This window comes from Chrysemys picta, chromosome 18, assembly GCF_011386835.1.
Source record: "Chrysemys picta bellii isolate R12L10 chromosome 18, ASM1138683v2, whole genome shotgun sequence".
NCBI lineage: Eukaryota > Metazoa > Chordata > Testudines > Emydidae > Chrysemys > Chrysemys picta.
The window spans coordinates 15,597,647-15,624,482 of NC_088808.1; the positions used below are offsets into that span (position 1 = coordinate 15,597,647).

The 26,836-nt window shown below is 52.3% G+C and overlaps 1 protein-coding gene across 1 annotated transcript in view; it reads left to right on the forward strand.

The window, feature by feature from the left end:
• The first annotated feature begins 256 nt into the window (after positions 1-256).
• LAMC3 (laminin subunit gamma 3) overlaps positions 257-26,836 on the forward strand; it is a 46,956-nt gene continuing 20,376 nt past the window's right edge. Inside the window, exons 1-12 of the mRNA XM_024106067.3 lie at positions 257-679; positions 9,910-10,214; positions 12,207-12,337; positions 16,561-16,727; positions 17,675-17,863; positions 18,792-18,909; positions 19,078-19,176; positions 19,552-19,688; positions 21,992-22,108; positions 22,855-23,056; positions 23,694-23,806; positions 25,116-25,334. Coding sequence (XP_023961835.2) covers positions 301-679; positions 9,910-10,214; positions 12,207-12,337; positions 16,561-16,727; positions 17,675-17,863; positions 18,792-18,909; positions 19,078-19,176; positions 19,552-19,688; positions 21,992-22,108; positions 22,855-23,056; positions 23,694-23,806; positions 25,116-25,334 — 2,176 coding nt within the window. The 5' untranslated portion in view covers positions 257-300. The remainder of the gene's footprint in view (positions 680-9,909; positions 10,215-12,206; positions 12,338-16,560; positions 16,728-17,674; positions 17,864-18,791; positions 18,910-19,077; positions 19,177-19,551; positions 19,689-21,991; positions 22,109-22,854; positions 23,057-23,693; positions 23,807-25,115; positions 25,335-26,836) is intronic.

Below are 26,836 nucleotides of genomic sequence, written 5' to 3' on the forward strand. Positions count from 1 at the left end.
GGTATCTCTTGGCATCTCTAGGCCCCTGAGAGAAGAGGGGCTGTGGCCTCTTTCCGTCACTCCACGTCCAGTGAAGCCTCCATAGACCCTGGCGTGAATCTTGGGCCTACAGAAGGTAAATACGTTGTCTTGGATTTAAAAATAAGCCCATTTTTTGGCATTTCCATCAGCATCCACAAGATGGAACCTGGAGCGAGTGGATCTGAGAGCGGGGCTGCTCCGGCAAAGGAGGAGGGACCTGCCAGAGTCTCCAGAGGCTGTGACTGAGAGAAGGAAGCTCAGTGTCCTCTGAGGCTCGCCATGGCACAGGTTCCTTGTCTGTGTGTCCTGGCCTTGCTGTGCCTCGGGCTGCGCCCTGCCGCAGGGGGCATGGACTCCTGCTACGACCCACAGGGGCGGGCGCAGCGCTGCACGCCCGCCTTCGAGAACGCAGCGTTCGGCAGGGAGGTGCGGGCGACCAACACGTGCGGCTCCCCGCCCGAGGATTACTGCCTCCAGATGGGAGCCCGGGACGCCACCAAGCTGTGCCACCGCTGCGACGCGGGAGACCCCTTGCTCCACCACAATGCCACCTACCTGACTGACTTCCACAGCCAGGAGGAGAGCACCTGGTGGCAGAGCCAGTCCATGGCCTTCGGGATACAGCACCCCAACTCTGTCAACATCACCCTGCACCTGGGTAAGCGTGACCAGAATCACCCCTCCCCAGGGAACCTTCTGCTGCCAAGGGGCCTGGCCCAGAGTGGCAGGGGCTGCTGGAAAGAGAAGGCCCTTGAAGTGAAAAGGGAGGTTGGCTGGTCTGATCATCTAGGATTGTCCTCCCTGCCCCGAGAGAGAGTGAAATTATACATGTATAGATGAGATTAAAAATGTGAGCTGGACCTGTGGGAGGAAGGATGGCCCAGTAGTTGGGGCATTAGCCTGAAACTCAGGAGAGCCAGGATGAGTCCCCCACTCCACCATTCCCCATGTGATCTGCATCTTGGCAGGCGGTTGGACTAGATGACCCTGGTGGTCCCTTCTAACCCTGTGGTTCTATGATTCTATGATGTTGGCCCATGCCATCAGAGGGGTGACTGCAGTTCACGTAGGCATTCCCACGCTGGCTTTACACTAGTTAGTGTGGATAAAAGGAGTGGTGAAGATGCCCCGCATGGGCCAACCATGCAAGTATGTACCCAGGGTCCCAGTCAGGTGTGTACAGCCTGTGCGCCCTCGTCTTCACTGCTATTTTTAGCCATGCAGCTAGATTAAAGCTAGTGCATGTATGCATGTTGCAGTCACCCCTCGGATTGCAGTGTAGAGGTACCCTTAGCCTCTGCGTGCCTCAGTTCCCCACCTATACAATGGGGATAACAGCACTTCCCTGCCTCTCAGGTGCTGTGAGGATAAATGCGTTAAAGACTGTGAGTTTCTCTGGCGCTGTGGTGATGGGAACCAGATAAGAACCTATCTAGAAAGAGCTGAGCCCATAGTGAAGTGGGGCAGGGCACTGGAAAACCGGGTTTGTTTCTGGCGGTGAGGTCGAGGAGGGGGCAGACTGCATAGGGCCCTGCCGACTGAATGGGCTAATGTGATCCAGAAGGCGTGTGAATCCCGAATTGGCAAAGACGCCTTTGCCGTACTGCCATTTGCCAGCCGCATTTGTCCAGCCTCCAAACAACCGTGGAAGGATCATAAGCTGTAATCTAAGTCTTTGCACGTCTTTAGCACTTTCCATCCGTGATCTCATAGCACTTTACGAAGAGTAACTAGTGGAGCTGCATTCAGCCCCTGTGCCAACCATCAGTATTATGAGTTCCAGCTCACAGATGAGGAAACCGAGGCACAGAAAAGTGAAGCAACTCGCCCAAGGCCACACAGTCAATCAGTAGCAGAGCTGAGAGTAGGTCGCAAGGATTTTGACTCCCAGTCCAATGTGGTAACAACAAGCCCTTTTTTTTCTCATAGGGAAAAAATCACCATTTTCCACAGAGTTATATGTTGAATTAAATGTATTGCACAGGTGCGTAAAGACAGATGGGTTCTATATAGGTACTAACACTCGGGTATTCAAAGTAGTCACCAACGGTTGAAGGGATATGATAGCTTGTGCTTCTTATTTAAAGCTGTGTATTATGGGCCTGGTTTACGAATGTTCTCCTTCAGTTTTACAGTAGCGTTCATCTCCATTGACTTCAATGCAGCTCCAAGGGTGTCAAACTAGACTAACATGGTGGGGAATCAATTCCTAGGGATAGGTCTTCAACTGGTGTAAAGAAGGATAGCTGTGATTTCAATGGAGCTACACCAGTTTCCACCAGCTGAAGATCTGCCCCATGTATTTCAGATATTCTAAAACTGTCCCACTTTGTCAACAGTTAAAATGTAAGAGCTCGTGCCTTCTATTATAACTAAAACTTAAAAGGTTTTCCTGCTATATAAACTCTCCTGGCAATTAGCCAGCTCTGCAAATATTTTCATTCTTTCATATCCTGCCATCCACATTCCGAATACAAGAGATTACAGAGCGTCATTGTCGGAGCTAAACAAATAATAAAATAGTAATAATAACAGCCAAAAGCCGTCACTGTGTGTCTCTGTTTAGCTTGGGCTACTCTTCAGGGACACGCAGTGGTGCATTTCCCAGTGGAAGCAGTCGATAGCACTGCTTCTGCAAAGCCATCAGGGTGGCAGGTTCGTGCTGTGGCCACTGATTCCTAAGGGAACAGTGGGGGTTAAGGGCGGAGGGAGACAGGAGCAGCTTGTTTCCAAGAGAGGTCACTCCTTTCCCAGCCCCCCGTGAATAGGCAGGCAGACATCTGTTCTGAATCGCCGGGAAGTTAGGACTGGGCTTCTTGCCTGGGATGAAAGGTGACGCTGGAGGAGCCGAGAAGCGCTCATTCCACGTTCCACCTCCATAAAACCCAGTTTTTCCTTTTACAGCTTCATAGATTGTAAGGCCATAAGGGATCACTGTGATCATCTAGTCTGATGTCCTGCGTAAGACAGACCCGGAATTAATTCCTGCTGGAACTAGAGCAAATCTGTTAGAAAAATATCCAATCTTGCTTTGAAAAAATTCCAGTGATGAGAAATCCACCACAGCCATTGTTAAGTTGTCCCAACGGTTCACTACCCTCACTGTTAAAAAAAACGTCTGCGCCTTATTTCTCCTGTGAATGTGCCTTGCTTCAACTTCCAGCCAGTGGATCTTGTGATAGCTTTGTCTGCTAGACTGAACAGCCCTCTGTTATCAACAGGGCCGGGGCAAGGAAGTTTCGCACCCTAGGCGAAACTTCCACCTTGCGCCCCCCCCAACCCAGCTAACCCCGCCCCGCCGCAGCAGCTAACCCAGCCCCCCACCCGGGGAGTTCGCCACACCCCCCCCGCCCGGGGAGCCTCCCCCGTGGCAGCTAACCCTACCCAGGGAGACCCCCCGCAGAAGCTAACCCAGCCCAGGGAGCCCACCTCCACAGCAGCTAACCCCGCCTGGGGAGACTTCCCCCTCCCCCCCCGTGGAAGCTAACCCCGCCTGGGAAGCCCCCTCCTCTGCGGCAGCTAACCCTGCCTGGGGAGACCCCCCCACCGCGGCAGCTAACCCCGCCTGGGAAGCCCGCCCCAGCTCACCTCGGCTCCGCCTCCTCCGCCGAGCACGCCGGCGCCGCTCTAATTCTCCTCCCCTCGCAGGCTTGCGGCGCCGATTGGAGGAGACTTAGAGTGGGGGCTGTGTGCTCAGCGGAGGAGGCAGAGTGGAGGTGAACTGGGGCAGGGAGCAGTTCCCCTGTGTGCTCCCGCCCCCGTTACTGCAGGCGGCCCTCCCCTTCCCCCTTCCCCCCCCCCGCCCCAGCTCACCTCCACTCCACCTCCTAGCCTGAGCGGGCTTTTAGGCGCCCCCAACCACTAGGCGCCCTAGGCAGCCGCCTAGTTTGCCTAAATGGTTGCACCAGCCCTGGTTATCAAATGTGTCTTCCCCATGTAGGTATTTAATAGACTGTGACAAAGTCATCCCTTAACCTCTTTGTTAAATGTAATAGATTGAACTCCTTGAATTTTTCAATATAAGGCATGTTTCCCAATCCCTTAATTATCCTTGTGGTTCTTCTCTGAATTCTCTCCAAGTTTCCCCCCACCCCCCACATCCTTCTTGAACTATTGACACCAGAACTGGACACAGTATTCCAGCAGTGGTCACACCAGTGCCACATAGAGGTAAAATAACCTCTGTACTCCTACTCGATACTCCCCTGATTATACATCCGAGGATCATATTAGCCCTTTGGCCACAGCATCAAACTGGAAGCACATGTTCAGCTGATTATCCCCTCAAATCCTTTTCAGAATCATTGCATCCCAAGACAGAGTTCCCCATCCTGTAAGTATCTCCTACGTTCTTTGTTTCTAGATGTGACTTTACATTTGATCTTATTAATATGCATAATTGCTTGCACCCAGCTTTCCAAGTTATCTGGATTGCTCTGTGTCAGTGACCTGTCTGCTTCATTATTTACCTCTCCCCCAGTCTTTATCTGCCAACTTTAGGTTTTCTAGGTACTTGATAAATTACCTTGTTAAATAGCATAGGACCCCACTGGAAATATACCTGATGATTCCCTGTTTACATTTATATTTTGTGACCTATCCTTTAATCCATTTAATTGTGCCATGTTTTTGTATTGTTTTAGATCCTTAATCAAAATGGTGTGTTGTACCAAGTCAAATGCCTTACAGAAATCTAAGTATATTACATTGCTGTTATTACCTGTATCAACCAAACTTGTAATCTCATCAGAAAAGATGATGACTTAGTTTGAGATCTGTTTTCCATAAACCCATGTTAATTAGCATTATTTATATTGCCTGCCTTTTTGACTGGCTCATCCTGTTTACCCTTTTAAATATTGACACAACAGCAGCTTTGTTTTAATCCCCTGATATTTCGTTAGTGTTCCAAGAATTATTGAAAATCAACATTAATGGGCCAGAGTGCTCCTCGGCCAGCTCTTTTAAAACTCCTGGATGAAAGTTAACTGGACCTGTTGATTTAAAAATGTCTAGCTTCAGTAGCTACTTTTTAACACCCTCCTTATAATCTATGAAACATCTCCCTGTGCCTAAGAGAGGGAAGGAGGAGCCAATTTGACTCCTAGGGATGGATCCTTGTGTAGCAACTATTCATGCCATTGAGGACTAATGTGTGGCTTCTCCATCTGAGGGCACTGCTGAGAGTGTAGGTGGATAATACTCAGCCCATCTATAGTCCTTTTCATCCAGAGACCTCAAATAGTTTTACTGACTTAAACAGTTTAGCCTCCCAGCCCATTTTACAGATAAGCAAACTAAGGCCCAAAGAGTAAGCAGCAGAGCTGGGAATAGAACCAGGAGTCCTGTCTCCCATTCTCTTCCTCTAACCGCCACATCGTGCAGCGCTCATTTTCTTCCTCTGTGCACACAAAGTTTGCTGCATGTCAGTTCTTTTACTCCTTCCCTTCCCTCCACCCCTGCTGGGCTACTAAAGGAAAATCCTGATGTGCCAGAATTTTTGTTGGTGCTAGCCACGTCTGTAGTCAAACAAATGATCACAGATTCTCATGAGAGTCATGAGAACACAGTCCGGCCCATTAATTTTATCCTAGTGTCTTGGACCAAGAGCAAACTCCAAAACCTTCTCTGATGTGCAGTCTTTTGTTAATCTGATAGCCTGGAGATTGAACCTGGGATCTCCAATTCCCGCTGCTACCGCCATCTCCTCCTTAGCTGGAATCCAAGCTGATTCTGTGAGGGTCATTCAATGGTTGTTTATTGACACAGTGCAGAGACCAGCTCCTCTCCCAGAGGAAATTGTTCTGCGCATTGACTGCTTTGATCCCCTGCTGTTTTGGTAGACGCCCCCAAGGAATTTCCTGTCTGGGAATAAACCCACCCAGGGTGTCTGGAATTCCACCCTTCAGGAGTCCTACATGGAATCGGGGTGTGAGTCTTTCCCAGAATAGGCAGAACATGAGCATCATCAAGGCAAGCTTCACCAGTGCTGCCTGTCCAGTGTTCTTCTGCCAGGGTGGATTGATTTAAATCACCAATTTTAATCATGATTTAAACAGCATGGAGGAAACTTTGATTTAAATCATCAATTTTTAATCTTGATTTGCACTTGTACTTAGTTGGGGTTTTTTTCCTAAAGAAGACTTGATTCTCATTGGTTGGTAACCACTGAATCAGGGGCGGCTCTATGTTTTTTGCCGCCCCAAGCACGGCAGTCAGGCGGCTTTCGGCGGCGGTCATGCAGATTCGGCGGCATGCCTGCGGGAGGTCCGCCGGTGCTGCGCCTTCGGCGTCCCCGAAAACTGAATTGCCGCCGAATTGCACCGGCGGACCTCCTTCAGGCGTGCTGCCGAAGGCAGCGTAACTGCCGCCCTCACAGCGACCGGAAGGCCGCCCCCCGCTAGGGAGACAAGATGTCCCGATTTTATAGGGACAGTTCCGATTTTGGGGTCTTTTTCTTATATAGGCTCCTATTACCCCCCACCCCATCCTGATTTTTCACACTTGCTGTCTGGTCACCCTACCCCCCCGCGGCTTGCCGCCCCAGACAGGCGCTTCCTGCGCTGGTGCCTGGAGCCGCCCCTGCACTGAATCATGTTGATTTGTAACTAAATATAGCCTTTAGCCTAAATTTGGCACTGCTTTTTTGCTAACCAGGACAATACTCTATATTTATACATAGCTCTTTAAGCAACTATATAACTTAACATACGTGTATTCAGATTTGTAATTTTTACTTTTTTTATTGTTAGAAATGGTGACTGAGTCATTTCTTATTTACTAGATGAGAATTATTTTTTTTACTCATGATTTGCATCAAGCTGTTTGGAAGGAAACTGAAATTAAATTAAATGCACAAAAACATTTAATTTTTTTAAAATTAGTTAAATTAAACCTTCAATGTGCTAGATACACAAGAAAAAAAGTTACTCAAAACATCTTTTGCATTTAAAACTGACTGACTTATTAAACACAGGAAGTGTTATCTGTAGTTAGTGAATTAAGCAGATTCTTTCTGATCACCATGTCCTTCAAGATTTTAAAACTAGTAGATCTCATCCCCTCACACCTCACTTTCATTCATAAATTGGGAGAGGAAAACAATTTTTTCCAATGTTTCAACTCCCACTCAGTTTCTTGACTTTGAACTAATTAGTCATTGAGCTGAACAAGTTAAATAAACTGAAATGAAGAAAATATTTTCGCTGCATCTGCAGAAAGGGCTAATGCTGTCAAAAGCTGGTTTTGCACTTTAACGAACTGTGGTTCCAGGTGCTGAGCCAGTGTCTTCCACCAGCTCAGTGGTTTGACTTTTGTCTAAAACTTTGTTAGCAAACATGTACTGCCTAATATTAATTTTTAAAGTTTAATTTACATGATTTTAATCCATCATAGTAAGTTTACTCCATAACATAGGTTGTCATAATTTCAAATTTAAATAGGTTTATTTTTTAAAATAAAACTGTATTTAAATTAACCCCCAAAATCTGATTTTTATTATTATTTTTCATCATCCAATTTTATCCACCGTGGCCTCAATCTGGACCTGGAAGGAGGTCTCCTGCCCCACCCCGGCCAAGTCTGAGCCTCTGCAGAGAACATCAGTTAAAGCCAGTTGTCATGGTGGTTTGTGTTCTGCCTCCCTGGGAACTAGACTGAGACCCACCAAACCAAAGGAACTCTCACAAAAGACATTAGAAATGCATTATTTCTCACTGGCGAAATGTAGGTACATCTGCAAGAGCGATGAGTCGGAAGCAGGTCAGTGAGCACAGAACCCAGCCGTGGATAAAGCCCCCACTAGGATCAATTTAGAAAGCTCCCAGAGGGTGGAAGGCAACCAGAGAGGAACAGCAGAGTCAGAACAGACAGAGAAGAGAGAGTATGGGTACACCAGCCATGCTGGGCCTGATCCTCCGCGGTGCTCAGCTCCCACTGAACTCAATGGGTGTTTAGCACTCAGCGCCTTGCAAGAGTCACCCTGTGCATGGGGTTGTCTCCAAGGTGGAGCTGTTGCTGTCAACTTCCCCTAACGCTTGCTGCCTCCTTGCAAGGTTATCAGCAAATCTCTCCCGAAGACAGAACTGCAAACAGTAGTCAGGTTTCTGTGATGACAAGCAAGAATCTGGGAACTGCAGTACAGCTCTGATCCATGGCAGATTCTTCCCCCTGCAGCCCGGCGGTAGCCTGAGTTATCTCCGCTCCCCGACAGCATTCTTACAAAGTCACAGCCCGTAGCCGACATAATTCATATGGGTCTAATTAAAGGCTGGTTTTTCGTAGTCCCCAAATAACCCGTCTAACATTCCGGACTCATTATCTTTTCCAACAAAGCTAAAACCTTGTCGCGGATTGTTTTGTACTATCAATAGTAGTATAATTATAGACGAACCAGCTCTCGGAGTTGGACCCGGTCCTTTGTCTCTGGCAATTAAGCAGTTTGATATTGGTATTATTTTTTCTCACTGATGTTTTCAATAAGCGATTGTAGTGGTGGATTGACTGCCCTCAGGGACTGGAGCCCCCTCTGTTGATCCTCGTTGCAGTCTTCCCCGCATGCCGCTCCGTCAGCGGGTGGTGTCAACCTTCCCTCGAAAGGCCAACAAGGGAGTTGAGTCTCCATGGTCCACCGAGTCCTTCGGCTCTTTTCCTAACGCTGCCCGGGAAGAGGCCAGTCAGTGATGGTGGGCCTGATTCTCCTCTCCCTTACGCTGGTTTTACAGCAGTCTTGCTCCATTGGACTAGCTCTTCAGCCGCTTTAAATCAGCGTAGCTCCGTTGACGTCACCATCTGAGGAGCTGGCTCATTGACGTCAGGGAAGTTTATTCCTGACTCATACGGGTGTGAGAGAGCTCAGAATTGGGCCTTTTTGTGTCTGCACGGGAGGCTCGTCTGCTGGAATCTGGCTTGAGACCCAGCTAACCCTTTTTGCAGAGATCTCTGAGCAGCTATTGGATGGCAACGACCTTGAGCTAGGCTGGATTTCAGCTGGCACCTGAGAAGCTGAGTGTCTGGTCTGGGGCCCAGCGCTGATCCCGTGACCTGGATGGATTGGCTGCTTTTTAATGTCCAGCATCCTCCTTCCCATCATCGGCATGGACCAGCACTGGAAGAGCAGCTGAAAAGCTATCTTTGGGCTGACGTATCTCTCTGTGTGTCAAGAGAAACAGACGGAAAGAATATAAATGTGTTGCTTTAAACAGCAAAAGCAGAAGATGTCAGGGACACTGGGCTGGCTGGGTCATTCTGAGCTGGTGTTGTCCAGGGAATCCAAGGTGCGACTGGAGTCCGTGTGAGCAAGAATTTCCTGCCTGGTGTTGATGTGAGGCATGTCCAGGAGAGGAAGCATTTGCTCATCCCTGCCCCAACAATTGGGGACGGACCTGCTCTGACGGCTCATTCCTCTGGGGTAGCTTCTCTGTAAAACATTCCCTTTTCTAGCATTTAAAATGTGGGTGTGAATTTTGTGCTGGTAAGAAGAGTGTCAGAATGACAGTCCTGAAGTCCTCTGTGTATTCACAGAACGTCTACAGCACAGGGCTGGGCCTCAGGACTCCTGGGTTTTATCCCCAACCGCTCCAGTAATTCCTTTCCCTTGGAAAAATCACTTCATCAGCTCTCTTGAACCTCAGTTTCCCCAGCCGTAACACGGGGACAATGTTACACCTCCGCATTTAGAAGTACATGTCACAGGTTCCTCATGGCACAACATATGGGGTTAGCATGGGCAAAAAGTCAGTTGCCCCATGGCTTGAATGACCTATGTCAGCAGATTTTTGACAAGCATTTTTAGCTCCTGAAATTGGTGGTACCCAAAGAGAGATGTACAGGCTATGGATGAACTCTTTGCACCTAACTATGTTGCCTCCTCTTCTTCTCCTTCTTCAGGGAAGTCCTATGAAATCACCTATGTGCGGCTGAAGTTTCACACAAGCCGGCCAGAGAGCTTTGCTATTTACAAACGCAGCCGTGTGGACGGGCCCTGGATCCCGTACCAGTACTACAGCGCCTCCTGTGGGAAGACCTACAGGAAGCAAGAACGGCAGTACCTGCGGCCTGGTGAGGATGAACAGGTGGCCTTCTGCACAGAGGAGTTCAGCGACATCTCCCCGCTGAGCGGAGGGAACGTGGCCTTCTCCACCCTGGAGGGCCGGCCCAGTGCCTACAGCTTTGACAAGAGTCCTGTGCTACAGGTACTGGGCTCAGGGTTGGAGGTGGCCATGTGTGGCCAGTAGACCAGGTGGCTCAGGGGAGTTGGCATTGGGAATTGTGCTTGGAGAGCTGTAATATTGTTAGTGCTCAGGTCCCACGGGGGTGGGCACCTTAGAAATATCTGGTCAGATAAAAAGAGAGATTCCGCTCTTAACTCCATTCTGCTCCCATGTGAGTGTATGTGTGTGTGTGAATGTACATATCTGCAATATGTGCCAGAGCTGGATTTATAGGGGTCTGATGGACCATGCTCAGTTGGCCCAAACTCAGATCCACCAAGCCCACGGTGACTAACCTCCAACACCCTAATGGAACGGATCATGCTAGGCTGGCCTTAACCAGTTCTGCCAGACTCTCGTTGGCTAACCCCATTCCCCAACACCATTGGGAGCTCTGCACTAGAGCTGGACGGTGTAATTCCCAGCTTGAGCAGACATACCCACTCTAGCTGTGCCTGAACTAGTGCCAGGGCCGGCTCCAGGCACCAGCTTGCCAAGCAGGTGCTTGGGGCGGCCACTCCGGAGAGGGGCGGCACGTCCGGCTATTCAGCGGATGGTCCCTCACTCCCGCTCGGAGCAAATCAGGATCGCGGCTTTTTTTTTTTTTTTTTTTGCCGCTTGGGGCGGCAAAAACCCTGGAGCCGGCCCTGACTAGTGCAGTAAAAATAGCAGCCTGGCTGCGGTGGACGAGTGGCAGGATGGGCCAACTGCCCCGAGTACGATGCTGTCCGAGAGCCTAGGTACATACTCTGATGGCTGGCCCTTTAGTCGCCATGGCTACCCTTCCGTTTTTAGTGCACTAGCTCAGTCATGTCTACTTGACTGGAAATTACCCATTCCAATGTAGACATCCCCTGGGACGCAAAACATCTAGTCTTTGTTCAACTTCGTAGTCTAAGGTTCTCCCTCATTTTGCTACCAATATTGGGAACGAGGGTTATGTCCAGGCACCAGGCCTAAGGTTGGACCGCACTGCGCTCTCAAAGGGGCTTGAAGGTAGTGGGAAGCACATACTCAGGGAGCTTAGGGGAGAGGATACACCCTATACACTGGCAGCAGAACGTGCCCTTCAGCTTCCATCAATTCTCTCGTGGAACGTTAACGTTCCAGTCTCTGGCTTTATAGCATCTGATTTTGTGGCAGCTCCCTCAGCAAATCTCCTCCTGCCTGGATCTCTCAGAGAAATGACTTTCACAAATGTCAGATCTTCCGCTCCAGCTCTGTGCAGAGGATGGAGGTCTCTGATGAAGGGGTGGGGGTGGGGGAGAAGTAGAGAAGCAAAAAAGTTTTCGCTTCAGAGTGACCCCGCTGGTGCCCGCTGCCCACGTGCCCTGGGAAGACACAGAGCAAAGTCCTCATCACACACATTCTCCCAGGAGCAAGGAGGAAAGTTTTTCTCCATAAACCAATCGAAAGCCAGCCATTACCAGCGGTGACCCAAAATGGACCTGGACCAAAATCCCAGGGTCCGAACACACTTGCATTTTGAAGACATTTGGATCCTAAATTTTATCTAATCTATCCATCATTCATTAGGTCACCTATCACTGGGGTATCTGAGCGCCTTCCATCTCAATGGGTCAAATCACCCAAAGTTCCCAAAACATTGGCTATTTTGAAACAGGGATCCAATGTCAGGTCTTGAGCCCCGTTCCGCTGCCAGCCAAGTGGGGAAAATGTTTCAGGGCCTCCCTCTGCACGGGAGAACATGGTGCTGATGGAGAGAAGACTAGTTCATGCCACACCTGGCCTGCACAATTTCTGGCATGTGCATGTGTGTGTCTAAGCAGCATGAGGGTTCGATTAATTAAGAGGAGGACTTAGTACTATACACATGGTGGTTCCTCAAGATGGTGTGGGATGGTTCTGCTGCCTCCTCTGCTCCCTCTTATAAAGGGGCTGCTGACCCCCCACAGGGTGATGTATTTGCTTGGGCCACTCACCAACAGTTCTCTTGTGGCCTGAATTCCTCAGGAGTGGGTGACCGGCACTGACCTGCTCATCTCCTTGAACCGGCTCAACACGTTTGGGGACGACATCTTCAAGGATCCCAAGGTGCTGCAGTCCTACTATTACGCCATCTCCGACTTCTCGGTTGGCGGCAGGTAAGGTGTGGCTGGGGCATGGGGAGAAGAGGTGGAAGGAGGGGTGTTCTTGTGTTTAAGGCGTAGGATGGGGAGTCAGGACTCCTGGGTTCTGCCTCCAGCTCTGAGACGGTGTGATTGGGACAAGCCATTTAATCTCCTTGGTCCTCAGTTTCACCATTTGTAAAATGGAGATGATGGTACAGAAGGAGGATGTGAGGCTTAAAGCCCTTTGAGATCCTCAGATGAGAGGCACTTACACTCCAGTCCCCCCATTTAAGCAGTGCAGTCCCTATTTTGCACATGGGGGTTATAGTGGCTCACAATCTAAATAGGAATCAACAGTGTAACACAGTTTCAAAAAAAGCGAACATGGTTCTGGGCTGTATTAGCAGGAGTGTAGCGAGCATGACGCAAGAAGTAATTTTTCTGCCCTACTCTGCCCTGATAAGGCCTCAGCTGGAGTTCTGTGTCCAGTTCTGGGCAAGGTGCCTCAGGAAAGATGTGGACAAATTGGAGACAGTCCAGAGGAGAGCAACAAAAATGATTAAAAGGTCTAGAAAACCTGACCTATGAGGAAAGATTGAAAAACATTAGGTTTGTTTAGTTTGGAGAAGAGAAGACTGAGGGGACACATAAGTCTTCAAGTACATAAAGAGGATAATAAATTGTTGTCTTTATCTGCAGAGGACTGGACAAGAAGTAATGGGCTTAAATTGCAGTAAGGGAGATTTAGGTTAGAAATAGGAAAAACTTCCTAACTGTCAGGGTCGTTAAGCACTGGAACAGATTACCTGGGGAGGTTGTGGAATCTCTGGCACTGGCGGTTTTTAAGAACAAGTTAGACAAACGCCTGTCGGGGATGGTCTAAAATAATACTTAGTCCTGCCTCTACAAGGGACTGAACTAGATGACCTATCGAGGTCCTTTCCAGGCCTATGCTTCTAGGATTATACTTGCCATCTTCCCTCCCAGTCCCTCCAGAAAGCCCATGAATCTCAATGGACTCAGAAAGCGTGTCGCTATTTCTCTGCCCAAAGTACCCAGTATCAGCTCCCAGGTGTTGGGGCTGCATGGATGTTCTCATTATCAGATGGAAGAGGAACTTCAGGAGGCAGCAGGTAGGCACTCAAGGGAGATGGCACTCCAGTAAACAGGACCTGGCAGGGGAACAGGCTGTGGAAGGCTGCTCATGTGTGGAGCAGGCTTTGTCCTGCTTGCATATGGTGCACGGTTTGTATTCAACGCGTAGTGCATTTACACGGCCCAAGCAGTTGGATCATGGAGCTCTGGGCTGCCAGTCAGGATCTGAAAACTATTGTGGGAGAAACGAACCCTCGGCTCCCATGCTACGCCTTCGCAGAGTGAGCTCCAAACAAAGCCCTGTTCGGGGGATTAGCAAACCAGCCAGAACACACAACTCACCCAAACAGCAGCTGCCTCCGGCTCCCGCCTGCCTTGGAGTGGGGCCAGCTTTCTTCCTGCCAGCGCACAGGGCTTGTGATGGTGGGAGACTGCCTGCTCGGCATGCTGTGCCCTCGGCTCCTGTGGGCTAGACTATCCGTGAGCTTTGGGGCGTGGGTGAGGCTAAGCAGGCTGGAGCCAGGGAGGGAGGCTGGTCTATGAGAGGCGGGGTCTCCAGCTGTTAGCAGGCAGGATGCTTGGGAGAACCCCCCTCCACTTCTCCACTTTTCTCACCTTTTCCTTCAGCTGCCCCCTGCTGGTTCCCAGCTGCTCCCTCAGACCAACACCGAGACCGGTCTCCCCACGGGGTCAGCCATGGGTGACGAGGAACTGGTGCAGGGCTCTATGCGGGGAAGAGCAGCCAGTGGCCATGATCAGATGAGTGGGGCACAAAGGCCTGTGGCTGACTGCAGAGTGGGGAGGCTGAGCTCCTGTGGGACTGAGGGAGAAGGCCCAGGACACCAATATCCTCCTCGTCAGTGTCCAAGGGGTTAAACCCTGGCCTGCTCAAACACAGTGTGGTCTCAGCAGGGTGAGCTGTATGGCAAGGGGCCGCTTGCTTGGCTTGTACTGACAGCTGGCCCCGGGCCCTCAGGTCTGGGGTCGCTGGGCTTGACAGGAAGGAGAGGACAGAGTTGGAACTGCTGCAGGGTTTAGCTGAATCCTTCCTCTCTTTCGATCCGCCATTGCCGGCCCAGGTTTGTCCTGGTAAAGCCCGGTGGAGTTCTCTGCTTCTGGAGGACAAACTGGGCGAGGCCTGCGGTAGCTGCGAGTGAGGGTACTGGGTATGAGCACTCCCACGGAGCAGGGCCCTCGCGCCCTCCATGCTCTTCCCCCTCGGGTGTCCGGAACAAGGCTGTACTGTCAGTATCTCCCTGCTCCGGTCGGAGCCCCATGGACATCTCAGTCGCCCAGAGAGAGCTGCTCCCCACGCTGGGAGAGGGAGGCCAGGAGCACACAGCGACTTTAGCTGACACTCCAGTCCCCAACAGCTGGAGCTCATTAGCGTCTGATCAGGCCACCCTCAGTCTAAATGACCTCACAGCGGGTGCTGCTGGGGAGCGCCTGTGGGAGTGGGATGGGTGGCCTTGAAATGGCCCCAGTCTGTGCTGCTTTCCCTCCTCCTCCCGTTTGGGTGACGTCTGTTCTGTCCACACCCCGAGGCTCTCCTGGGGGCCCTGAAACCGGCCCAGCAGCCGCCCCCTCAGGCACATCCCTGTGCACTCACCAGCTGCTGGCTAGACACTCCAGTGCACTTGATCTGCCGGCTCAGCCTGCCTTCCGCTAGCTGGGCTAGAACCAGTGCCCTTGTGTACTGTAGGCAGCTGTCCTGGCTGAGCCACGGGGGGCTGGGCTAAGCTCGGTTCAGCTGGATGTCCTTATGTGCCACCTACCCCAGTCCACTTACCGCGGCCCTAAAGCAGAGCACCTAGGTAAGAAGCCTCCTTCTGACTGGAGCTAGAGGCTCCCCCCAGCCAACACCCTCCCATCGGGGCTTTACCTGGGACCAAACATTGTTTTCTCATATTCCTTTCCGCACTGGCTGCTCTGGAGCGGCCAGGCTTCCTTAATGTCCCCATGATCTCCCTCTTGGTCCTGACCCATCTGCCCTAGGCAGTGTTCTCCCCTCCAGATCACTCCCCCTTTGGGGTGGGGTTTTCTCCCAGTGTGCTATCTCCTCCCAGTGACCCTCTGGAGCTGTGGGGCAGAGGGAGTCATGCCTGGGAAGCAGCTGGAGGGTCTGGTGACAGAGCGGCAGATTTGTGGCCTGCTCTGTATGTTGGCAAACCAGGACACTTGAGCACTGCACAGGGCACAGGGCCACAGGGTGTGATTCTCGACCAGGGGTATGCGTATCCCTGGGGTTACTCAGAGGTCTTCCAAGGGGTACATCAACTCATCTACATACTTGCCTGGTTTTACAACAGGCTACATAAAAAACAGTAGCAAACTCAGTACAAACTAAAATTTCCTACAAACAATCATTTGTTTATACTGTTATATATACAATATCAACGGTTCTTGCACTGGGGGCAAATTCATTTTAATGGGGTCGCCAGGGCCAGTGTTAGACTTGCTGGGGCTCGTGGCAGAAAGCCAAAGTCCAAGTTTTTAAGTGAGGTGAAACTTGGGGTATGCAAGACAAATCAGGCTTCTGGAACCACTGCTCTAGAGTAGCTCACCTCCTGGAAATAACACCCTGGCTCCACCACAAACTGGACCAAATCCAGGGGTGAGCCTGTCATTGGAGTCTCATAGACTCATAGACTTTAAGGTCAGAAGGGACCATTATGATCATGTAGCCTGACCTCCTGCACAACGCAGACCACAGAATCTCACCCACCCACTCCTCTAACAAACCCCTGACCTATGTCTGAGCTATTGAAGTCCTCAAATCGTGGTTTAAAGACCTCAAGGTGCAGAGAATCCTTCAGCAAGTGACCCGTGCCCCACGCTGCAGAGGAAGGCGAAAAACCTCCAGGGCCTCTGCCAATCTGCCCTGGAGGAAAATTCCTTCCTGACCCCAAATATGGCGATCAGCTGAACCCTGAGCATGTGGGCAAGACTCACCAGCCAGCACCCAGAAAACAATTCTCTGTAGTAACTCGGATCCCATCTAACATCCCATCACAGGCCGTTGAGTCATGGCTTCCCTGCAGTCCGTGGGAGCTGGGCCAGCCTACGGAGGGAATGGCTCTGCTGAGCGCAATGTTCATTCGAATTAACGCTCCCATGCTCAGCCGAACCCTGACAGTGACAGTCCCTTGGCTCCCTTGCAGGTGTAAGTGCAACGGCCATGCCAACGAGTGTGCCCCCAATGAAGTGGGACAGCTGGTTTGCCTCTGCCAGCACAACACCACCGGTGTGGACTGCGAGCAATGCCAGGCTTTCTACCAGGACCGGCCATGGGCGCGAGGAACTGCGGAGTCCGCCAATGAGTGTCTCCGTGAGTACCAGATCTTAGGGCCCTGCGGGCGCTCCCAGGAAGCTGACTGGCCCCACTCCTCACTCACCAGGCTGACTCTGCCATTCAGAAAATCATTTCTTCTCAGGGTCCAGGGAACCCTGTCCCTGTAGGTTGCCAGTTCGAATCCAGCCCTGGTGGGCAGTGGCCAAAAGCTGCTAACGTCTGAGGCTGGGGGAAGTCAGCTCAGGGTCCTGGTTCTGACCCAGGGCAGTGGCATCTCCTGCACCCTGGCGCAGCAAGAGAACAGCTCCTTCCTCTTGCAGGACAGCTCCAGCCACCGTGGAAAGAGATGCCCTTCTCTGAGGGCATACGTATGTTTTGTGTTTTCCATCCCATTAAGACTATAAGCGTCATGGGGCAGGGGTCTGATCTCCTCTGTGTAGCACTGCTCTGAGCCCCCAGGGGGTGCTCAACAGATAACAAGGTTGACTCAGAGGCAAGAGCGCTACTACAGTCAGAGACAGACACACGGACGATTGTCAGTGCATTTAGCATCTGGACACTGAAGGAGAAACCATGGGGAATCTGAGGACTAGCACAGCTGAGTGTGGCCTTTCACGGGGAATTCCCCTACCGCACCCCAGAAGCAGGAAGGGGGCTCTTGGGACAGGGCCTACCTTTGTTCTGTGCTTAGCCCCTAGCACAAAGGGCTCCTGACCCATGACGGAGCTCCTGGTGCTCCCAGATTACAAACAATACAGAATAATAATAATAATAGCAATCCAGTGAGGTAACACATCATCCGTTCACTCCAGGAGACCTGGGCTGGAACCCAGCGGAGGTCCTGAGTGCCATGGGTTTGTGTCAGCTCAGTCCCTCCCCTCCCCACCCCCCAGTGGCAATTCAGACCCAAGCCCCTCCATTTCCATGTCTATTTTGACCCCTGTGATGTTCTCACTCTTCTCCCCATCGCCCCTCCGGCACAGCATGCAACTGCAGCGGCCGATCGGTCGAGTGCTTCTACGACCGGGAGCTGTACCGGAGCACGGGGCATGGCGGCCACTGCCTGAAGTGCCAGGATAACACTGACGGGCCGCACTGTGAGCGCTGCCGGCAGAACTACTACCGGTGGGATGGGCAGACGGCCTGCCAGCCATGCAACTGCAACGCGGCGGGTACGTGGTGCACGGCAACACCGCTGGGGGGAGGAAACGGGGTGGCCCTGGCGCAGGTGATGCCACGTCCCGTCAACTTGTCCAGCCTGCACCTGGCAAAGCCGTGGCCCTGGCACTGTGCTTGGCCTGTGTCTCCGGGCAGGTCTAGACTAGAGAGTTACAGCAATGTTGGTTAGAGCTGGGACTTCCCCCGCCCCCCCTCCAATGATGCTGGCAAAAGCCCTAGTGTAGATACAACAGAATTCATTTCGCTCGGGGAACCGGTATAAGCTGCACCTACAAAAGCACTTTTTTGCCTGTATAAGTGTGTCTGCACGTGGACACTATGCTGGTGTAGCGATCCCACCCAGCCAAACTTTTCTAGTGAGACCAGGAGCAAGACGGCTGTGACAGAAATGTGGGCACAGTTAACTGGGGGAAGGGACAAAGCTGCAGCCTCAGTGATTGGGATGAGACCTCTTAAAAAAAACCCATAACCTTAAATGTTCAACCACGTCCCATCCCGGGGAACGTCTCTCCCACCCTCCCCCACCCCACGCCCTGCTCTCTCCGTCAGTTCCCCCAGACACCCTATTTTTCTGTGACTTGCCCTCTTTGCCACCGATTGCAGCATGCTCTTCCCTCAGCCCATGACTCCTGGAGGTGCCCCCCTTCCCGAGCCACCTCCCCCAGGTCCCATAGCGCTGTGCTCGAGGCAGAGTCCTTGCTCCCCTTTGTGGGGGGGTGAGGGGAGTGGTCTCCCTCTCTTGCCAGCCCCTTGTTTCTCTCCCCAATGTGCTCCCATCTCCCCAGCTGCAGAAGGGTCTTGCGCACACACACATACGCACCCATTCTTGCACACACACATACGCACCCATTCTTTCCCGGGCTCTCTGTCTCTGCCACCTCCCGCTCCCTCACTGCTTCCTCTTGGTTTGGTTCCTCGCAGGCTCCCTGCGGCTCCAATGCGACGACTCGGGGACCTGCGACTGCAAGGCCAGCGTGACTGGCTGGAAGTGCGAGCGCTGCCGGGCCGGGTTCCACTCTCTGAGCGAAGGAGGCTGCAGGTGAGAGAACTGGCTCCTGGAGCCAGGCTCTCCTGCACTTCGGGGGCGCTTGGCCTCTCTCCACTTCCCACCCTGGAGCGCAGCCTCGAGCCTGACCTGAAAGGGCCAAGGGCTGACGGACGGGTGAGGGGGGAGTTGGTCTCATGTTGTTGGCTTTTGCCTCTGCAGACCCTGTACCTGCGACCCTGCCGGCAGTGTGGGGACCTGTGACCCCAACTCGGGGCGCTGCTCCTGCAAGGAGAAGGTGGAAGGTTACCTGTGCAACAGGTGAGTGAAGCACCATCTCAGGCCATGCTGGGGACTGGCTTAGGGTGGGGCAGGGCTGGAAAAAGCACACCCCCTCCCTTTCAGGTGTCAGGGCGCCCAGCGTGAGCTCAGCCACTGCTGGGTCGGTCTCTCCTTCCGGGGTGGGCATGAGAGAGGGAGCACCCCTCCCTCCGCCCCCACTAGAGCAATGGGATGTGGGGTGGAGACTGGAGGAGCTGCAAGCTCGCTACTCCCTACTTTGCCTCCTGCTGGGAGAAGATAGGACCGCAGCAGCCACCAGTTCCCCACAGCCAGCACTCCGACCCCACTCCCTACAGTGCCTCCTGCTGGGAGGAGCTGGGAGTGCACTGCTGTGTTTTGTCTCCCTGCGTCCAGATGCCAACCTGGCTCCTTCAATCTGCAGCCCCACAACCCTGCAGGCTGCACCAGCTGCTTCTGCTATGGCCACTCGACTGTGTGCACTGCAGCCGCCCAGTACGAGGTGCACCACGTCCGCTCTGACTTCAGCCAAGGTACCAGACCCAGCGCCGGTGCCGGTGCCTGCTTATGGGAAAGAGGAGGCAGGGATGGAGGAGGGAGACTCTGGGATGGAGGCTGGCAAGTCACTGAGCATTGCCCTGAGTCTGGGTCTGAACGTCCTGGTTTGGGCCTGACTCTGGCTTAGATTGGGGGGATGGGGGGTGGTCCTCTGGCCTCCCCTCACTCTGCAAATAAATCACTGATACCAGCCGAGTTTAAATTTGCCACCATAAACTCCCCCTGCAAGTTCAACTGGACCCAGTATTCCCCTTCACTTCCCGCCCAGAACTGCTGCGTGGCCATTACATAACTACCACCTTCATCCCCAGAGTAGCTCATGGAGGTGGTGGATGCCGTGGCCCCTAGATACCAGTATATAGTCTGTAAATTGCTATGAGCTGTAAAGTAACCGATAAATGGCAGATGTTGCTACTGAAAGCTGTACCCATCCTGCAGTGGCCAGGGGCTGGGGTTGCTTTGAAAGGTTTGAATGGCCTTTTCCCCCCCCCAAAAAAAATGTGGAGTAGAGTCAGTTGGCTTGGGGAGGGGATGGATGGACATATGGGAGGAGGTTTCCCCTGGCTCCCTCTGGAGTCTCTGCCTAGTAAGGGGTGAACAGCTGGCTCAAGGGTTCTGCTCACACTCAGGGCCGGTGGAAGGATGTTTCGTACCCTAGGCGAAACTTCCACCTTGCGCCGCCTCCCCGAGCCCCCGCCCTGAGGCGCCCCCCCCCGCAGCAGCTCCCCCCCTCTGCCCTGAGGCGGCCCCCCCGCAGCAGCTCCCCACCCCCCACCCTGAGGCACCCCCCCCGCAGCAGCTCCCACCCCCCACCCTGAGGCGCCCCTCCCCCTGCAGCAGCTCCCACCCCCCACCCTGAGGCGCCCCCCCCCTGCAGCAGCTCCCACCCCCTACCCTGAGGCACACCCCCCCGCCCCAGCTCACCCCTGCCCCGCCTCCTCCCCGAGCACGCCGTGGCTGCTTCACTTCTCCCGCCTCCCAGGCTTGCGGCGCCAATCAGCTTAGGTGGGGAGTTCCCCTGTGTGCCGCCCCCCCCTCCACCCCGTGCTGCAGGCGGCCCTCCCTGAGCTCCAGTGCCCCAGCTCCCTCCGCCTAAATGCCGGCGGCGACCGGGGCGGCCGAAGATCCGGCCGCCGCGGTCGCTGCCGAAGAAAATGGCGCCCCCCAAATCCTAGTGCCCTAGGCGACCGCCTAGGTCGCCTACATGGTTGCACTGGCCCTGCTCACACTTGAAACTTCTACGTCGTCTTCCTCCTCCTAAGGTGACAGTCCTGATATTTGGGGCTTTTTCTTATATAGATGCTTATACCCTCCACCCCCATCCCGATTTTTCACACTTGCAATCTGATCACCCTACCTCCTCCTCCCAGCCTTGGCCTAGCCATTGTGCATAGCGTGGGTTATTCCCACTGGGGAAAGGCCTCTGCATGACCCTAGCTTTGACGGAGGGAAGGTACTGCTCAGGCCATGAAAACAGGACTTTATCTCCACTGGGCCTGCAGCCAGAGATATGTCTTACAAGGCTGAATCCCATCTCTTTGCTGCATATGTGAGGAAATTCTGCCCTCTGCTGAGCATCACAAGAAACGTACAGAATACAACCATTGAGCATCACCCTGGGGGTGGGCTTCCTGCCCCAGTGCAGAAAAATTCCCCCCATGTGGGTAGCTCAGCTATCAGGCCCATGAATATAACCTGACCTGTGCACGGCTGCCCATAAAGCCGATGGTATGGAACTACATCCGATGAAAGCTCACCCTGATTGTATTAAAAATATGTTACCAATTGCCACATCCCTGTAATGTGTTCCATACATGTGAAATAGAGCCAGGCTTTATACCATGTGTTTTTCTGGGGTAGGAAATCTAGCCAATTTTGGGTTGCTCGTTTAGGGCCAGATTTTCAAGGGCTCAGCTCCCAATTAGCCAGTCGTGCACCAGCTCTTTTCTAGTTCCCGCTGAGCAGTGCTTTTCCCTTCGGAAGTGGAGGAGTCTTAGTGCTCTAAAATCTGTGCGCTGCCTCAGATTGTCTTGAAATTTCCTGTGCCTGCTGGGTGGTATTAATGGGCCAGTTTGGGGGTCATTTGGGCAAGACATTCCTGAGATGCAGCCCCCCTAAAAATCTAAATAAGGGCTACATTTCCAAATGTGCTATTGTTGTGACGCTTATGCCCAGATCAAATAGCTAACTATTCTGCAGGGGATACCCCCGTATGCTCCATGTTATATTTCCCATCATGCCTCACTGCATGCTCTGACTGTGTGCATTTGTTGCCAAGGGCCTGAGGGCTGGAGAGCTGAAGCTCCAAGTGGCAAGGAAGGACGGCTGCGTTGGGCCAATGGGGAGATCTACCTAGAGCAGGACGGAGAGGAACCAGCTGATTTCATAGCACCAGGTACTGCTGTATATGGGAATGCCCAGCTGAACAACTATGTTGTAACTGTGGTTGCTGTGTGACTGCAATAAAACCTCCACTGTGTGTTGTTTAAGAATCCACAGTTAAACAACGTACCAGCTGCCATGTTCCACCCCAGAGGTGGCTGTATTTCAGTGGTGGATGAAGTGATTCCCTTGTATGCAAGGGAGGCCGTGGGTCCTAGTGGATAGGATGCTGGATTCAGAAGACATTGGTTCAGTTCCCAGCCCTGTCACTGGTTTGCTGGGTGATCTTGGGCAACTCAATTTCCCCGCTCTGTGCCTCAGTTTCCCCAATCTGTAATGATACTGGCCTCCGTTATAAAGGACATTGATATCTACCTAAGAGCTAGGTGTTAATATTACTATAATTTGTGAAGAGCTTTGGGTCCCCTTGCCGTGAGAGGTGCTATATACATGATGCCGTTAGTATTGTTACAAGGCTAAGGGGGAACTGAGCCCTCAACGTCCAAGCCATTAAAGCCAGTCTCACGCTCACATTCTCCTTTGTTAGGAAGCATGTTGACATTGACAGAGCGTTAATCTCAGTGCAGATTAGAACAGCAGTGGAAACCCAGAACTATGTGTGAAATGAGCCAAGATCCATTGTACGCTCCAGGCCTGCGTCCGGGCCGGTTGGTTCTGCCATTGAAATCCATGGGAGCAGGACTGGACCCAGAGGCTGGGGGGTCTTATGGACTCTCCTCTCTTCCTTTCACCTCCCAGAGAAGTTTCTGCGTGACCAGCGCCTCAGCTATGGGCAGCTCCTCTCCCTGCTCCTCCGAGCGGAGGGGAATGGGAGCAGATCCTCTCCATTTCCCGTCCAGCTGGTCTTAGAGGGAGACGGCATTGCGGTGTCTGTGAGCTACGTCGCCCCAGCAGGCAGTGAAAGCCAGCCCCACCATGGAGAGCACAAGGTCACCTTCAGGTACAGGCTGGCTGACCTCACTTCCTGGCAGACATGCATCTCCCTCACTAAAATCACCACCTCGCTGGCCCCTCTGTTGGCTGAATCCCACAGGGAGGCCAACGATTGAGTGGGCCATGGAGACTGAATTCCCCTCTCATCTCTACGTGGCCTCTCTGGGCAGGTTTGAGACCCACTGGCAGGGCACCGGGGGGAGAGTTTGTACCAATGCTCTGTGTGCTGGACCTGTTCTGTCAGGACGGCACCTTTCAGCCGTGCTAATCCCCACGGCCTGGTTCTGATCTCAGTGCAGATCAGGACTGACTCTGCTGAGGTCAGTGCAGTTACCTCAGTGTTAAAGCAGCATGAGCCATATCCAAATCAGGCCCACTGAGTCGACTCTGCCCGTTATCCAGAGTGCCCTGCTCCATGGTCTGGGAACACACAAACAGAGCAGGGTTTCCTCCTGCAAACTTGCCAGGGTTGTCTGTGCCCCCTCGAGTGACTTCCCAACATTCACCTGCCTTGTTGCTGCCCTTCCCGTGCCTGCTGCCCCCCCTCAGGTCGAGATGGCCCCGGTTTGCTTTAGCCTGTATGTGTGGGCAGCTCTTATAAGGAGCAAGGCTGCACCCTTCCCTTCTGGGCTGATTTCTGACAGGCTCCACGAGGCGGAGGAGGAGATGCAGCCCTCGCTGTCGTCCTTCAACGTCCAGCGTCTGCTCTCTAATCTGACTGCCCTCAGGATCCAGGCTGGCAGCAGCGACGCACCTTGTAAGTGATCTCCTGATGGCACCAGAGCCACTGCCTTGGGTTGGGGGCTTCCTCCTGCTAAGACCACAAGAGAGCTCTGGGGCTGGGCACTGGACCAGATAGCCCTGCAGTGCAACAGGGAGGTCAAGGGGAGGGAAGAAGATTTAGCTTGTAAGCTCTCCAGGGCGGGGGCTGTGTGTGTACAGCGCCTGGCACAATGGGGCCCTGATCCAGATTGGGGCCTGTGGGCACTATTGCAATATAAATGATTAATAATCATGGTCACCAGGTGGAGGCTGCACTGAGTTCCTCTTTGACCGTTCTGAATGGTGCTGGCTGAGGGTTTTTTGGCCAAGGTCTTAAGGTTCAGAGACCTGCCCCACTCCACCTGTGCCCTGGAGTCTGAGGATGGAGTCTCCCTCTGAGTTGTGGGAGGCAGGTGGCACAGTGGGAATCTGTTCCCTGATCCCATGGGCTGTGATCTAACACTAAGCATGGTTGGGCTAGGGGGTTACTTGGATGGGAGACCTTCCCGAGACACCTCATGGTCTCAAGGATTCAATAAGCAGTGTCCCTCTCTCTGAATCAGGGTGGTCTGATGCTAGGGGCATAGTGCGGCTGGAGTTACTGTTTCTGTGTATGAGACATAAAGCAGAGTCCTGCTGCTTATAGTCTCCACAGCTCGTGGTCAGCCTGGATGATCGAATGGGCTCTTCTGACGATCCCGTAGCAGTCAGCGTCATGGCCGCATTCAAACTGGAATAGTTACATTCTGCCTCCCAAAATTCCCTCCGCAGGTTCAGACTCAACATGGCATTTTCACTTTCCTTCCTAAACTCTTGGGCAGCATTGCCGTGAGCTGTTAAGCAACAGCCATGTTGCACCTCTCAGGTGGCTGCATTTCAGTGGTGGGCGCCCCGATCTCTCTCGATTTTACTTACTGCGGCGGTGTTAGAAGGCTTAGTTAGTAAGGGCAAGATTTTCCAAAGTGCCTTTTGATTTGCAATCCCTCAGTTGTTGGGCTGCCGCGCTTAAGATGTCTTCAAGAGACCTGGTTTTCAGAGGACGGGTGCTCAGCACATTCTGAAACACGGGCTTGCCTAAGATGGCTCAGATCAGGCACCCAGAGTCACTAATCATGTGTGAAAATCGCGCCCTGAGAGTATTTTGTAAAATGCTTTGAGATCCTTACATGGAAAGCCCTAGAGCTGGGCACAGTGCTTTGGACAGCCCATCCTGGAAGGGATGCTAGAGAGACTGGATTGATGGGTCCATTGTCTCGGCACGGGTTATATTCGCCCATCGTAACTTCTGGTTGTCCCTTCCACAGGTAGAGTCTCCCTGAGTGAGGTCCAGCTCACCTCTGCTCGCCCAGGTCATTCCCTGCCTGCTCAGTGGGTGGAGGAGTGCATCTGCCCGCAGGGGTACACCGGGCAGTTCTGCGAATCCTGCGCTCCGGGCTACAAGAGAGAGATTCCATTGGGCGGGCCCTTCACCAGCTGCATCCCCTGTACTTGTAACCAGCACGGCAGCTGTGACCCCGACACAGGTTTGGATCCCCTGCTCTCTGTTAGTGATTTCCTTTTACCATCACACGATCTCTCACCCAGGGCCGACTCCAGGCACCAGCTTAACAAGCAGGTGCTTGGGGCAGCCCAGGGAGAGGGGCGGCACCTGCGGCAATTCGGGGGCGGCAGGTCCCTCACTCCCTCTAGGAACGAAGCACCTGCCGCTGAACTGCCGCCGCCGATCGCGGCTTTTTTTTTTTTATTTTTTTTTGCTTGAGGCAGCATAAATGCTGGAGCCGGCCCTGCTCTCACCTTCCTTTTCTAGAGACCTTCATGGCATCCGTTCATTTCACAGCCTCCATTTATCCATATAATTACTATGCAGTTATGTTGTAAATAGATAATAAATCTGCATAATTCCCAAAGAAGGTTGGGAATTACACTTGAAGTTACAGTACCCAGCATCTCAGGTTATTGCCATGTAAATTACAGGGGGTGGTTTCATAACACTGTCATTTCAGAGACAAAAATAACTGCCTCTCGGTAATACTAATAATGCATGCATCTACCACCACAGATGTGCGTGGCATTTTATGAATGTAAGTAGGGGAGAGGGAAGGAAGAGCAGAGGTGTCGGTGGAAATGTTACTGGGGCCTGGATGGGGAGTTTGAATGTACTGCATGAAGAGGCAGGAGGCCAATGGAAGGATTGAAGGAGGGAGGGTGAGGTGGGCAGAACTTGAGGAGATGAAGATGACCTTAGCAGGGTGTTGGGGGCAGACTGGAGTGGCAGAAGTAAGAGGTAAGGAGGCCAGGCAGGAGAAGGCTACGGCAGTTGAGTTGCAAGTTGATCAGCACATGGACAAAGGATTTATCAGTGAGAAGATGGATATTGAAGAGGAAGAAGCAATAGGCTTTAGTGAAGGAGACAGGGTAAGTGAGGAGAAGAAGCTATCTGGAGGTGGAACATAGGCTGCATGTACCATGATCAACAGTTGCAATGTAACTACATTATTACAGGGTTTCATACACAAAATGCTCTACCAGTAACCAGTGACATTTTTACACCCATTGTTAGGTCCAGCGTTCCCTCTAATTTTTCTATCCATGTGTGGAATGAATTTTGTTATGTGCACCATTTCAAGGTTATGTGCGGATATGCACCACCAGTAGAAACCAAAAACCCAGATATAATCTATATTTTTAAAAAGTTACTCTAGGGATAATTACTCCAGCCAGGACAGGTTAGGCATTTTAGAACTCACTATTCAAAGAATTCAATTTAACTGTAAGAGAGAAATAAAAATTATGAAATGCATAGACCAGTCAAAAAACTAAAATAGCACACTTTGAAAGAAGTATCCAGAAGTAACAACAACAACAATACAAGTATGTGTTGGGAGGTGATGTGAAAGACAGTGTGAGTGTGAGTGTGTGTGTGGGAGAGAGAGAGAGACAGACAGACAGACAGACCCCCACTTTAAGTATATTGCCCTTTTAAGTAGATCAGCAAGTTCAGACACTGTAGGAGCTGCCAGCAAGC